Source organism: Coregonus lavaretus (assembly GCF_964263955.1).
Source record: "Coregonus lavaretus genome assembly, chromosome: 26".
Classification (NCBI taxonomy): Eukaryota; Metazoa; Chordata; class Actinopteri; order Salmoniformes; family Salmonidae; genus Coregonus; species Coregonus lavaretus.
The window spans coordinates 20,844,375-20,860,365 of NC_140013.1; the positions used below are offsets into that span (position 1 = coordinate 20,844,375).

Below are 15,991 nucleotides of genomic sequence, written 5' to 3' on the forward strand. Positions count from 1 at the left end.
ATACTATATTCTCTTTCAAATACTTTAGCTGTGCTTGATTGAGATTGCCTGGCGAAATGGAATAGTCCTAAAAGTGCAAATTCCGCCCATCCGGCACTCCAGGCAGGTAAGAAAACAAATACTAGCTAGCTTATTTTGAAACCAAGTCTGCAGGGCATACCTACACACACACACAGCAACACATAACCAGAATATACGATCAAAGACTTGACCTACATACAAATGGATATAAAATTCTATAGACAAGGGAATAGAATTCTATATCTGACAAGGTTCCTCAGAGTTCAGACATTGCTTATAAAACATTCAATGATATATAGGCTAGTGTTTAAATATTCAGCAGGTCTATACGTCTTCTTGTCGACTGCTGTGATGTAAAGTGTACCTTAGAAACCTTGTTACAGACAGATGCAGCGCCGTAGGCTAGATGGTGTCTTTGCTGGCGAGCAGAAAAGCTGGTTTTATAGCCTAGATTGATTGACCAGTAATAAGAAAGATAAGTAGCCCATGGCTTGGTAATGTTTGGTACAGTCCAGACTGAGCGAGTATAGACTATTTCTGAAATGTGTGAATGTCTTTTACTCTATGGGCTGTTGTAAGGTATAAGACTGGGCAGTATGTATCAAGTGTCTCAGAGTTGGAGTGCTGATCTAGGATCAGGTCCCCCCTGTCCATGTAATATTATTCATTATGATCGAAAAGGCAAAACTGATTCTAGATCAGCAAACCTACTCTGAGATGCTTGATACATGTAGCACCAGGTCTCAGTAGAGCTTTGCTTCTAAATGAATTGCATAGTGAATTAGTGATGGTGCAGTGTGAAAGCTGTGCAGCAGCAGAATGGCTGCTCAGTGGTTGTGATCTTGAAGCAGATGTACGTGGTGCGGATCTAGCTCAACAGGAAGTGATGTCATCAACAGACAGGCAGGCTGGCTGGCAGCAGGCTAGCACTGTCTCAGAGGGATGAGGTAATGCAGCTGGTCTCTCTCTCTCTGTCGGTCTCATTCTCTTCCCCTCTCTCATCCGCTGTGATTTCTGTCTCTCTCTGTCATACTGAGCTACCGCCCTGTTTGGTTTATTCTTCATGGAACAGCTCTCACTGTACTGTCTCATATCTGTGCCATTTGAATACCAGCATTTACCCCTCTGCTGCATTCAGCCTATGTTTAGGGTTGTTTTTATACGTTTTGTGTAGAACTTGTCTACTCTCCTATGGGTGCAATAGCTGGTGAAATCCTCATTAGATGAGAAGTTTTTCGTGATCATGGAGTTTTTTTATAGAAAGGGTAGGGTTGGGGATTGGCTGTCTTCTGGTAAGCAGCATGACAGTCCATTTGCCAGTCACTGTTAAGATGGATAGTTGTTTAGATGGAGAGTTGATATGTGTGATATCGGTGTCTGTTGAATTTGTAAACAATAGTCGGTAGATAGAGCATGTACTCTGAGCGAGGATGTCTTTTGTTGCCTCTGGCCATGGCGGCCCACACTGATACCAACCAACCACACACTGCTTCCTCTCACTTTGTCTCACAGTGGGCTGCTAGCCTGCTTGCGCTCTCTGTTAGTCCTATCTTCCCCTTTCTCTATCTCCTTTCTCTATCTCCCACCCTCTTTCTCCCCCCCTTTTTAAATGTCTCTCCCTTTTCTCTTTCCCTCTGTTTTCTCTTCCTCCTTTTTTCTCTCTCCCCCTTTCTCCCTCATCTGTTCTTGCCGCGTAGTGAATTTGGTATGTGTTTTATTTATATATTTTCCCCCCGGTGGTCGAGCCAGGGTGAGGAGGGAAAAGCTGGGATCTCTCTGTAGTCAGTCTGACTCTGCAGTACTGCAGCATCTTGACTGTTGTCGACACTAGAGTGCTTTTATTGTCCTTCCCCATCTGTTTGTTGCTCTTATTGTTACTTCCTGTTCCTATCTGAGGTAGAATAATGAATTGGCTTCTCATTTCCCCCCTTCTTCCCTTGTATGGAGTTAGCTATAAAAGTTGTTACTGGTCAGGGATCAGACTCCGTTATATGCTCATTCCCCATCAAGTTAGATCTGTGCTAGTAGGAAAGTAAGTGGTGTGGGACTGTAAGGGTTTAATGAATCTGAAATGAGATGGGGTGATGTGTATCTCTCTATAGGCTCTGCTAGCCCTTGTGCAGGGTCTTGTGCTTATCTGGAGGAAAGGACAGAAAAGGCTGTGGCTGTTTTGGGTTCTTTAATATCTCTGTGTAGATGACACAGAGGATCTTTTGTTTGGCCCGTCTCAACTGAGAGGCCCACAGAAAACCATTGTCTGCTGCAGCAAGAAGCCCCAGAGTCAGACTGACTATTCTGTTGCAGCCCAGGATAACACTAGTACATTCGCACGACCAATATGCTTTAGGGGTTTCTGTCTCTGTCTGCTGGGCCTGGGTGACGCTAGGGAAACACGGTACAAGCCAGACACACGCGCACACAGTCGCGCGCACACACACTCGCTTGCTACTCTTCTGCACAACACACCAACCTCCTCCCCAGACCTGCAGAAGGCTGTCACATGAGCGATAACCTCCTGCTGACCTTCAGCTGTAAACACACTGCTTCTGTCATCTGGGAGTAGATGGGGATACAGGAGGAGAGTGGGATACAGGAGGGGTGGAAGGAGGATGGGGGGGGGGGGGGGCAGGGTGGTACAGGGTGCAGTTAGGCTGCCAGGCCAGCTACATGCTGTCCTGACACTGTCAAACACACACACCACTTTAAAGCCAGCCAGCCTCCGAGTCTCTGTGCCAAGCCCAACACCTTTTTATTATTTCTGGTCATTTTTCTATCAGGTGAATAGCCTTACCCAATGCCCACACACACCCAGACCCATACAATGCTGTGAGAGTAAGCCCTCCTTGAACTTTGACAGCTATTATCGATCTTTACTACTTAAACTCACATTTCCGTTCTCACTATAAATTAATTATGTTCAGACCAGGGTTTCTGTTTGCCGGTAATAGCCAGCTTTTGTCCGTTAATTGTCAGAGAGAAGAAGAAAAAAATCCCATCCCGCTTTTTTGCCTATTCATTGATGGAAATACCAGTCGATGGAAATGTAGTACATTCGTAAGGTATTCAGACCCCTTGACTTTTTCCACATTTTGTTACCTTACAGCCTTATTCTAAAATTGATTAAAATACATTTTTTCCCTAATCAATCTACACACAATACCCCATTATGACAAAGCGAAAATAGGTTTTTAGACGTTCTTGCAAATGTATTAAAATGAAAAAACTGAAATACCTTATTTACAAAAGTATTCAGACCAAGGATGCACCGATATGACATTTTTGGCCGATACCGATATCCAATATTTTCCTTGCCAAAAAACCTGATACCGATAAACGATATTTAAAATTTTAGCTTCCTTTTAAGCATTCTAGTACAGTTAAATAGTTGAAACAAAGTGTAATTTGTTCAGTTAGGAACAGATTGTTTAATAACTTGTAAATGAGAAAAATGACATCCATGAATGTATTTTATTGCACAACAGATATTCATGACACTAATATTTTAGCTGCCCTGCATTACAAAGATGGTTCAGTTGTTGGTGGCTCTTCTTACTATCCAATCTTGACTGTAGGAGAAACTTAAATGCTTTGAAATAAATATTGGTTTAAACTAAAATGCAGTTCATCTTTTATCTTTAACTGCTTGAAAAAATTACTGTCTCTAGGCTGTCATAAACTGCTATAAATGGCACAACTTAAACTTTTCAAATGTGCTCAACTGCCTTGACTAATAAAATGCAAGCAAATTTATAACACATATCTTTCATTTAGGAAATTAAAAAAATAAACAAAACTGCTTTGTTTTAAATAAAATGAAAATCTTGATCTATACCAGCCATTAATAAACAACAGAAAAGCATTGGGCTTAGTCAATTTTTTTACAGTGACTCTAGATGGCTGGGTTACGATATGACTGCCCATTTACAGTTTTAACATTTGGGGGAGGTTTTTCTTCACAAAGAGGATGTGCTCGCTTTGTCACAAGAGAGTCGGTTTCTGTTTTTGTCTACAATGTGTGAAGCTGCACTGAAAAGGCGCTCACTTTCTACACTAGTACAGGGAGCACCAAGCGCAACTTTAGCTAGGATGGGGAAACGGTGCTTGTTACTTCTCCAGTATCCAAGTGCATCTTCATTCCTGGGAATAGTAGGTTCTGTCAGGTATGCTAGTATCGGCAAATAATGGAAAAGGGTGGGGGGGTTAGTACATTTAATACAACATATTGCATTATTGTTGCATTCCAAAGGATCATTTGGCATAGATCAACATTGGCAAATGTTGGCTGATGTAGTAACAGAAAATGAAAATACAACTCGTCGCTCTCTCTCACACACACACACACACACACACACACACACACACACACACACACACTGACCAAAAGGTTATTCGTTGGCATTTACATATGTCCCCATTACCAGTAAAACATAATCAAAACCTATTTCTTTCACTTATTTGCTGTGCTGTTTCGTTGTTCATTTGTTCAGTTCCATTCTCAACCAGGATTTCATCATACATGTCAAGCAGTGAAGTTTCAGCTCTGTCTGTCCGTGGCCCCTTCTGTCGTGGGTCCTCTTCCTTCGTGCGCACTGTCACCGTGTCCGTTTCCATCTTGTCCAGCTGTGTCTATAACATTTCACGTAAACCCTGTTTCTTGTCTGCATCGAAGTAGCGGTCCTTGTACCTAGCATCGAGCATGGTGTCGACACAGTAAAGAGGCTCAGAGAATGCCACCGAATGGCATGTTCACAGCTTCTAGTAGAGGCTTTTGCAAGTTTTAACCCCACGGTCTGTGTTGGCAGTTTTGTTGAGCAGGCGTTTCGATGCCATGACAGAGGGTATCACGTCTGCTGCAGACACAGTTGATGAGCTTATTTCTCGAGTCAGTTGTTCGAATGGAGCTAGGAGTGTTCACTTTTTCAGTGAGAGTCCACTGGTTTGTACTGATTGTTGCAGGTAACTCATAGTCTGCTACGTACACGCCAAACACTCCTTTTTGTTCCAGCAGCCTCTCCATGTAAAAAGTACTGTTCCATCTGGTGGAAATGTCTTGCTTAAGCCTTTTTTGTTTTTTCACTCCAAGCTGCTCCTGTATTGCTTGCAGGCGGCTGTATGCTAGCTGTGAGTGTTTAAAATGACCCACTATCTTCCTACCTGTTGCCACTGTGTCAGATATGCTGCGTTGGGCCAAAACACCTTTGTTCACATCCAGTTGCAGCGTGTGTGCCATGCATGGAAAACTGACATCTCCGCATTCTTCCAAAGCCTTTGTCATGTTACGTGCATTATCACGTAGCACAGTGTGTACTTTGTTCTTGGGGATTTTCCAAGTTTCAAACATGTTCTCAAATGCCATTGAAATGGCAGCAGCGGTATGAGAACCAGCACATTCTTGAACATGCAATACGGCGTTCCTCAGTACGAAATCCTTGTCGACCCACTGTGTTGTCAGACTCAGCATGCTCATGGGACTGACATCGCTGGTCCAAATGTCAGTTGTGACGCTAATAGCAATGACGGCCATAGCAAGTAGCTCATGGATGTGCGTTTCAACAATACTGTGTCACTCCGGTAGGGCAACATCCGAAAAATAGCGCCTACTTGGTAGTGTGTACCGGGGCTTGAAGTGCTCGACCAGTCGGCCAAAGCCAACATCATGCATGACAGAGAACGGTTGATTGTCAAGGGCAATGAATTCCATTATCTTGGCGTTAATGGATTTCGCCTTTGAGTTGTCTCGCTGAAATGTTCTTACTCTTTCAAATGACTGCTCGACTTGACCTTTTTTAGTTGTTGGAAGTATGCGCTTAGTCTTTTTCTGCTTTTGTTCTATGTAATCTCTGAACGTCTGGGGTGATGCACTTTAAAATGAGTAAGTAGGTTTGTGGTATTGTAAGATTTCACTTTCTCCCCTCGGGAAATAATAACAGCAACAACGTTGCATATGGCCTTTCTGTTATCTTCCTTTGAAACTTCAAAATAAATCCACACAGCTGACATTATAATAAAAAAATTGTATGCCATTTAGCAGATGCTTTTATCCAAAGCGACTTAGTCATGTGTGCATACATTTTTACGTATGGGTGGTCCCGGGGATCGAACCCACTACCCTGGCGTTACAAGCGCCATGCTCTACCAATTGAGCTACAGAGGACCACATTGTGGGCTAGGTTAGGAATGCTGTGTTGCACGTGTAGCGCTGTATTTTTCGTGACATCATTACGTAATCTACCTACGTTATACAGGCAGGCACGTCAGCTTTGACATCGGTTTTGCACATCGGCATTAAACTATACATAGAGCCGATGCCGGCATTTTTAGCTATTATCGTCCAATACCGATATATGGTCATCCCTAATTCAGACCCTTCGCTATGAGACTTGAAATTGAGCTCAGGTGCATCCATTGATCATCCTTGATGTTTCTACAACTGGATTGGAGTCCACCTGTGGTAAATTCAATTGATTGGACATGATTTGAAAAGGAACACATCTGTCTATATAAGGTCCCACAGTTGACAGTGCATGTCAGAGCAAAAACCAAGCCATGAGGTTGAAGGAATTGTCCGTAGAGCTCAGAGACAGGACTGTGTTGAGGCACAGGTCTGGGGAAGGGTACCAACACATTTCTGCAGCATTGAAGGTCCCCAAGAACACAGTGGCCTCCATCATTCTTAAATGGAAGAAGTTTGGAACCACCAAGACTCTTCCTAGAGCTGTCCGCCTGGCCAAATTGGGCAATCGGGGGAGAAGGGCCTTGGTCAGGGAGGTGACCAAGAACCTGATGGTCACTCTGAATGAGTTCGAGTTCCTTTGTGGAGATGGGAGAACATTCCAGAAGGGCAACCATCTATGCAGCACTCCGCCAATCAGGCCTTTATGGGAGAGTGGCCAGACGGAAGCCACTCCTCAGTAAAAGGCACATGACAGGTTCACCTTCCACCAGGACAGCGACCCTAAGCACACAGCCAAGGCAACGCAGGAGTGGCTTCGGGACAAGTCTCAATGTCCTTGAGTGGCCCAGCCAGAGCCCAGACTTGAACCCAATCTAACATCTCTGGAGTGACCTTAAAAAAGCTGTGCAGCGACGCCCCCCATCCAACCTGATAGATCCTGAGACAATCCACAGGGAAGAATGGGAGAAACTCCCCAAATACAGGTGTGCCAAGCTTGTAGCATCATACCCAAGAAGACTCGAGGCTGTAATTGCTGCCAAAGGTGCTTCAACAAAGTACTGAGTAAAGGGTCTGAATACTTATGTAAATGTGATATTTCCGTTTTTTAATGTGCAAAAAAAATCTGAACCTCTTTTGCTTTGTCATTATGGGGTATTGTGTGTAGATTGAGGGGGAAAATATATATTTAATCAAATTTAGAAAAAGGCTGTAACGACACTGTGGAAAAAGTCAAGGGGTCTGAATACTTTCCGAATGCACTGTACATTTGACTTTCCATGCTTATTAGTCTATAGGTTACTTTGCATAATTTAGTGCAATTAAATTGCCGTGTGTGTACAGTATATTCGTTATGTGGGCTATCTTATTTATCACACGCGTACAGATACAGAGCCCTTGAATGGAACATCTGTCAGACAGCACAAAAGCTGCAACTGGGAACTCTGAAAAATACAAGGTCAAATCATGACGTCAGAGATCTAAAGGTTGGAAAGAGGCCCGAGTTTCCGAGTTGGATGACCTTTCGAAACTATTTTTCCGAGTCGGAGCACGTTTTTTCACCAGTTGTCTTGAATGCACTGAAGTCGGAGGTCTGAGATTTCCGAGTTCCCAGTTGTTTTGAATGCGGCATGAAACTGCAACGGAAGGCAGGCTTCATCAGCGCGTCACACCACTTTGCAATGAGCTGGAGGCAGTAAGCATTTTGAAAACATGCGGTGTGTGTGTATATATATACAAAAGTACAGTACCAGACAAAGTTTGGACACTTACTCATTCAAGGGTTTTTCTTTTCTTTTCTTTTTACTATTTTCTACATTGTAGAATAGTAGTGGAGACATCAAAGCTATGAAATAACACATGGAATCATATAGTTACCAAAAAAGTGTTAAACAAATCAAAATATATTTTAGATACTTCAAAGTAGCCACCCTATGCCTTGATGACAGCTTTGCACACTCTTGGCATTCTCTCAACCAGCTTCACCTGGAATGCTTTTCCAACAGTCTTGAAGGAGTTCCCACACATGCTGAGCACTTGTTGGCTGCTTTTCCTTCACTCTGCGGTCCAACTCATCCCAAACCATCTCAATTGGGTTGAGATCGGGTGATTGTGGAGGCCAGGTCATCTGCAGCATCATCACTCTCCTTCTTGGTCAAATAGCCCTTACATAGCCTGGAGGTGTGTTGGGTCATTGTCCTGTTTAAAAACAAATGATAGTCCCACTAAGCCCAAACCAGATGGGATGGCGTATCGCTTCAGAATGCTGTGGTAGCCATGCTGGTTAAGTGTGCCATGAATTCTAAATAAATCACTGATAGTGTCACCAGCAAAGCACCAGCACACCACCTCCTCCGTGCTTCATGGTGGGAACCACACATGTGGAGCTCATCCATTCACCTACTCTGCGTCTCACAAAGACACAGCGGTTGGAACCAAAAATATCAAAATTGCACTTATCAGACCAAAGGACACATTTCCACCGGTCTAATGTCCATTGCTCGTGTTTCTTGGCCCAAGCAAGTCTCTTCTTCTTATTGGTGTCCTTTAGTAGTGGTTTCTTTGCAGCAATTCGACCATGAAGTCCTGATTCACACAGTCTTCTCTGAACAGTTGATGTTGAGATGTGTCTGTTACTTGAACTATGTGAAGCATTTATTTGGGCTGCTGTATCTTAGGCTGGTAACTAATGAACTTGTCCTCTGCAGCAGAGGTAACTCTGGGTCTTCCTTACCTGTGGCGGTCCTCATGAGAGCCAGTTTCATCATAGCGCTTGATGGTTTTTGCGATTGCACTTGAAGAAACTTTCAAAGTTCTTGAAATGTTCCATATTGACTGACCTTCATGTCTTTAAGTAATGCTGGACTGTCAGTTCTCTTTGCTTATTTGAGCTGTTCTTGCCATAATATGGACTTGGTCTTTAACCAAATAGGGCTATCTTCTGTATACCCCCCCTACCTTGTCACAACACAACTGATTGGCTCAAATGCATTAAGAAGGAAATAAATTCCACAATTAAACTTAACAAGGCACACCTGTTAATTGAAATGCATTCCAGGTGACTACCTCATGAAGCTGGTTGAGAGAATGCTAAGAGTGTGCAAAGCTGTCATGAAGGCAAAGGGTGGCTACTTTGAAGAATCTCAAATATAAAATATATTTGGATTTGTTTAACACTTTTTTTGGGTTATTACATGATTCTGTATGTGTTATTTCATAGTTTTGATGTCTAAACTATTATTCTACAATGTAGAAAATAGTAAAAATAAATAAAAACCCTGGAATGAGTAGGTGTGTCCAAACTTTTGACTGGTGTACTAACTGTAAGTCGCTCTGGATAAGAGCGTCTGCTAAATGACTAAAATGTAATGTAAATGATGTACTGTATGTGGACACACCTTCAAATTAGTCGATTTGACTTTTTCAGCCACACCCGTTGCTGCCATGCAATCTCCATAGACAAACATTGTCAGTAGAATGGCCTTACTGAAGAGCTCAGTGACTCAACGTGGCACCGTCATAGGATGCCACTTTTTCAACAAGTCAGTTTGTCACATTTCTGCCCTGCTAGAGCTGCCCCTGTCAACTGTAAGTGCTGTTATTGTGAAGTGGAAACGTCTAGGAGCAACAACGGCTCAGCCGCGAAGTGGTGGACTACACAAGCTCACAGAACGGGACCGCCGAGTGCTGAAGCGCGTATAAATTGTCTGTCCTCGGTTGCAACACTCCCTACAGAGCTCCAAACTGCCACTGGAAGCAACGTCGGCGCAAGAACTGTTCGTCGGGAGCTTCATGAAATGGGTTTCCGTGGCCGAGCATCCGCACACAAGCCTAAGAGCACTATGCTCAATGCCAAGCTTCGGCTGGAGTGGTGTAAAGGTCGCAGCCATAGGACTATGGAGCTGTGGAAACTCATTCTCTGGAGTGATGAATCACGCTTCACCATCTGGCAGTCCAATGGATGAATGAGTTTGGCGGATGCCAGGAGAACGCTACCTGCCCGACTGCGTAGTGCCTACTGTAAAGTTTGGAGGAATAATGGTCTGGAGCTGTTTTTCATGGTTTGGGCTAGACCCCTTAGTTCCAGCGAAGGGCAATCTTAACGCTACAGCATACAATGACATTCTAGATGATTCTGTGCTTCCAACTTTTTGGCAACAGTTTGGGAAAGGCCCTTTCCTGTTTCAGCATGACAATGCTCCTGTGCGCAAAGCGAGGTCCATACAGAAATGGTTTGTCGATCGGTGTGGAAGTACTTGACTGGCCTGCACAGAGCCTCAATCCCATCAAACACCTTTGGGATGAATTGGAACGCCAACTGTGAGCCAGGTCTAATTGGCCAACATCGGTGCCCGACCTCACTAATGCTCTTGTGGCTGAATGGAAACAAGTCCCCGCTGCAATGTTCCAACATCTAGTGGAAAGCCTTCCCAGAAGAGTGGAGGCTGTTATAGCAGCAAAGGTGGGACCAACTCCATATTAATGCCCATGATTTTGGAATGATATGTTCGTCGAGCAGGTGTACACATACTTTTGGTCATGTGGTATACTTAATTGTTTGAAACCTGAACGTTTTAATACATATTGAGGCATGTCTTACCTTTCTTTAAAGTAGCCTATTAGATCTCCTCTTTCTACATTTCTAACAGATTATCTGTCACATGAAACCGCTTGCATGTGCAGTCCACTTTTGACAATGGTGTTTTCCAGTTAATTGCATTATGGAACGAACATTCGCGTGTAGCCTACTGCCTTGTGCGCATTGCACCCAATAGATATGGGTCTGGTACATTTCTCAAATGTCTGTTAAATTAAAATGTTACTGGTCAAATGTCCTGCGCTACATTTTCCTATCGGAAACCCTGGTTCAGACATCAACAGTTTCAGCTGAATGACTTCAGGCACTGAAATAACCTAGCCATGGGTGGGTAAATTTAGCCTCTGCTGTGGTTAGCCGATTCGGCTATTTCAGCCACACCCGTTGCTGCCATGCAATCTCCATAGACAAACATTGGCAGGTCAGTTAATTGTATGTGTGTGTGTGTCCCTCCGAGCGTGTCTTTTGGGCCAACCCTGAACAAAGAGGAAGCGTCAAGCAGTCATTTTACTGTGTAGCTTCTGTCTGCTCTATTGTCACGTCTATCTCAACGTCTCCACATCTCATACCTCTAGCTTTCACTTGGCTCATGTCTCGTATTCATGTAAAGGATTTTGTAGATAGCTGTGTGTGAGGAGAGTATGCGTGTCTGTCTGCAGGTGTTTCTTCGGTGTACAGTAGTCTGGTTTTCATTTTCTCTCTACTCTGTGGGGAGTGATTCCTCCATTATTTGCCCAGAGCAACAAGAGCTCATTATCGACAGCAGACACTATCTATCTGTGTCAAATTGGTCTGTGTGCACGTGTGGCCATGGGTGTGCGTGTGTGATTTTTCTATTCAACACGTCAAACAAAAGACCAATGCAATTTACATGTTACTCAGACACGCTTATTTTCTTTCTTTGTTTTACCTGTAGTCAAATTCCTGACTCAAGCCTTTTCTCCATTTTAAGGAGATGTCTCATCTTCTAAACAAGAGAAACTCTAATCTCGACTGCTTTTAACAAGATAACTAATTGGTATTTCTTTTGTTCCATTTCAGAAATCGAGCGATAGCTGATTACCTTCGTTCCAATGGATATGAAGAGGCATATTCAACTTTCAAGAAGGAGGCAGAATTAGACGTGGTGAGAAATGATGGAACATTACACACACAGTAACACACACACACACACTATCAATCAAGCCTATTTACCCAAACAATACCGCTTTAATTTACACTTTATTCCCCCTTTTAATTGACGCAGACAAGTGTGACTGAAACCATATGAGCCCAATTAAGGTGATCTGAAGCTATGATTAGGGTGTCTGTCACACACACACACACGAGGGAGAAGCTGCAGTCAGGGAGTGGAACAGAAGATGAAGATAATCTCTCTCCCTGTTTTCCTAGCTGTGCTCTACCATAGCTAATGTAACGGCAGGTATCTAGCAGCTAAAGCCCCGAACAAAAGTGCCCTTTGAATTTACTCAATGTACAATCTCTCCTCAAACAAGACAAAACAAAGAGCAAAGACAACGTGTGGCAATTTTAACATGTCAATGCTCCCTTCGCGCTCTCTCTCCCGCTGCCTCTCTTTCTCTCCCCGTCTTTGTCATTACCTCCCTCTTTGTATAGCACAGAAGGAGAGGTGTTCAGTCCTTCCTCCTCCCTACTTAGTGGAAACAGCCTGAATAATAGAAGATTGCTATGGATGGAGAAGCTCCCTGACGCATCTGACACCACCCACACACACACAGGCACACCTTGTGGATTGTGTTAAAAGCTTGCCCAAATGATGTTGGCAATTCCAGCCTTCCATTGCCTTAATCTAGTCAATTCATTACCTGAGGAGGTGATGCCAATGGAGAATGGAGGCATTTCCCCTAATGCTACATCAACAGTCTTTGTCTTGGGTTTCTTTTAAGACCTGCAAAAATAATGTTATGCAGTATGTAGCTGTGTAGGTGAGCAGAGTGGCATTGAAGGTAGCATACTGAACAGCATGCCACACCTCTCGTCTGGCACTGCCCGCACGCAAGCACACACACACACCCTGCTGATAGACTGGCAAACCACAGTGATTAGAAGGTGTGTGGATCACTGACAGTGTGTGTTAAGCCATCGGCAGAGGGTCTGGGCAGATGGCAAATCAGATTTCTCTCTCGTCCCTCTTTACCTCTCTCCCTCTCTCTTCACGGACACAGTGCTACAACTCCTTTCATCCCTCCATCCCCGTCACCTCTCCTCCTCCCCTCTTCTTATCGCTCCAAGCGCTAAGAGAGGCAGCAACTGTTCTCTTGGACACCTCTGATTTTCCAACAGAGCGATTTCTGCCAAGGAGCAGCAGCCTAGCTTCAGAACACACACCTCCCCTCTGTGCCTATAGCACTACTCCACACTTCTACATTTTCTCTTTTATTTCTCCTAAGAGGGGAAAACATTTATGAAATCTACCACAAAGCACATTTTCTCCCCCACTGAAACAGTGGCTAGGCTGTCAATCTGAATTGTTGATGGTTTGTTTGATAGATGAGCTGAAGCCGGTGACCTGGTATAGTACTGTACTGAATCACCAGAGAAGATATGTGTTTTGTTACCCCCATCCCTACACACCTCTCTCCCTCATGGCTCTTTCATCCTCTCCCATTAGTAACACCACATCAAGAGACAATGTAAATATGTAGCAACTCCTCTCAGCAAACACGCCATCCCTTTCCCTTTTTAGTTTTAGAGTTTAATAGCCACATAGCTATTAGCTCCAACAATGCAGGACAAAGTGAAGTAAAACAATAGAAATATAATAAAAATAGAAATTAGCCCAGTCTTTGGCAATCTGTGCCCCCATGCATATTTCAGACCGCGGAAATTGTGTGTCTGTAGTGGTTGAGTGTGTCTACCACACTGTTTGACTGCGTCCGCCTTCATGTGTCTGTTGGGGAGTGCTGTTGTCTAGACTGTAACATGTGTGGGAGGATGGAGGAGAACCCACCTGGTGTGTGTGTGTGTGTGTGTACGCGTATGACCCTGCTCAGTGTGACTGGGTCTGATTAGCATGTTGTAGAGGCAGGTGTGGGGCTGAGCTGCAGGTGACAGATAACTCGACCTCACCCTGGCCCGTTGGCACCCCCAACACAATCGAGCTGGGGGGGGCTTCATATGCCTCACGTCACACACACACACACACACACACACACACACACACACACCAAACACTTATTTTCTTTGTCCTTTTCTGCCTTCCATTAATAAAACATGTAGGCTCGTTTTTAGGCGAAGTCTTGATCTTTGCTAGTACCCATAATGGGTTTCACCTAAGTTCGCCTTACTCCTTACCCTAGCCAGCCTGTGAACACGTACCAGAAGTCCCTCCCTCGCCCTTTAGTAAAATGGCCTCCATACCCCTGTTGCTAGCCTTTCCTCCAGGTGGAAGCCACTCTCTGCCAGGCTCCCTGAAGTTAATGTCCATCCCCAGCAGACTTTGAGGGCGTAAACCCTTGTCTGCAGGAGATTAGCCTGTGTGAGGGGGATTAAGAAGTGTGTGTGTGTCTCCGTAAGTATGTTTCCGTGTGTATGTGTTTTTACAATTAGCCTCAAGGCTGACCCTATGTGGTGCGACCACTATTTGGATGTAGGGGTGTAAATCCCATTCCTTATTACTGTGTACACACACACACACACACACACACACACACACACACACACACACACACACACACACACACACACCTTATTACTGTACCCAAAGACTCTGCCTGCAACCTCAGCTGCCCCCCAGGCCTAAGCTAAGCTCTGTGCTTAGATTGTGTGCGTGCAGCGTTCTTTTCCTAACTCTTCTTTCTTTTCATCCCCAACCAGAATGAAGAGTTGGATAAGAAGTATGCTGGCCTTTTGGAAAAGAAATGGACCTCAGTCATCAGATTACAAAAGAAGGTTTGTGGTTTGTTTCAGGGGATGCTGTTGTAGCTTGTGGGGATTCTGTCTGCTAGTCTTGGCCCATGACTGCGGCGGAACATCATCTGATCAGATACTCACCATACACTCACCATACACGGCGTATTAAAAAGGTTACGGTACAAAGAATTGAATGTGTTAACCCAATGCCCTTATAATATGATGAGATCGTTTGATATGGGTGGCATTGATGTGGTTACTTAGCAATACACTGAAGCTGCCAGCAGAGATTTCCATGTATCCATCAGCGTTAGCAAGTTTATATTAGACATTTTACTTACGTAGTATAGATTATACACATACTGTATTCCAAAATGGGGGTAAATTCACCTCATCCACCATCAATATGTATTTCCCACCTGATGATGCACGGCAGCCATTTTGTGCCAGAAATGGCCAGTTTCCTTCTATGTAATACCACATATCTTACTGTGATGGTAACTGTGTTTTCATGTCCGTCCCCGTCCCCCCAGGTGATGGAGCTGGAGTCGAAGCTGAACGAGGCCAAGGAGGAGATCACCCTAGGTGGGCCCGTAGCCCAGAAGCGTGACCCCAAAGAGTGGATCCCTCGCCCGCCGGAGAAGTACGCACTGAGCGGCCACCGCTCCCCTGTCACGCGCGTCATCTTCCACCCAGTCTTCAGTGTCATGGTGTCAGCCTCCGAGGACGCCACAATAAAGGTCAATAGAATAATCATCATAAACAACAACAGTCTTTACTCTATGTCTAGGTCATTCTCCAGGCTGGTTGTAAAGGTCCCTGAAGACTGCCTAAACAGTGCTAAGGGAAACAACGAGATCAGCATAAACGAGATGCAAGCAACCCACCCCAAACATCTTCCCCAACGCTGTGGTGGCAACTTACTTTATCCACTTGACTTGTATGTGTGTTGACTGTATATGTATAACTGTAACCAATAAGGCCTGGGTTTAAGTCCCAGTTCAGTCAAGGTCAACTGCAGAGCTGTGTACCAACCATTGAACTGCATAATCTTTAACCAATTCACGTCCTTGTACAATATCACAACGTGCCACTGAACAAATTCTGTTTGGTGTAAATGCATGACATTTGGTGTCAACATAGTTAGTGTGTAATCAGGCCACATAGATAATGACAATATTAAAATATCAATCATACTTCCAGTGCCAATCAAAGATGGGCTTTTGAGAAAATGTGAAGAAATCATTTAAAATGACTTCAACATATTTATTTTGAAATACATTTCAGAATTAAATTGTTTAAAAGCATGTGTTATTTGACCTGTTTTA

General features: G+C 44.0%; 1 protein-coding gene across 2 annotated transcripts in view; it reads left to right on the forward strand.

Annotated features, from left to right (window-relative positions):
* LOC311101865 (lissencephaly-1 homolog A-like) overlaps positions 1-15,991 on the forward strand; it is a 52,606-nt gene that overhangs the window by 25,017 nt on the left and 11,598 nt on the right. For both annotated transcript variants that reach the window (XR_014609961.1, XM_084143090.1), the window contains exons 3-5: positions 11,832-11,916; positions 14,628-14,702; positions 15,197-15,403. Coding sequence is in view for 1 of the 2 variants with exons in the window: in XM_084143090.1 (XP_083999216.1) it covers positions 11,832-11,916; positions 14,628-14,702; positions 15,197-15,403 (367 nt within the window). In the remaining variant the exon portion in view is untranslated. The remainder of the gene's footprint in view (positions 1-11,831; positions 11,917-14,627; positions 14,703-15,196; positions 15,404-15,991) is intronic.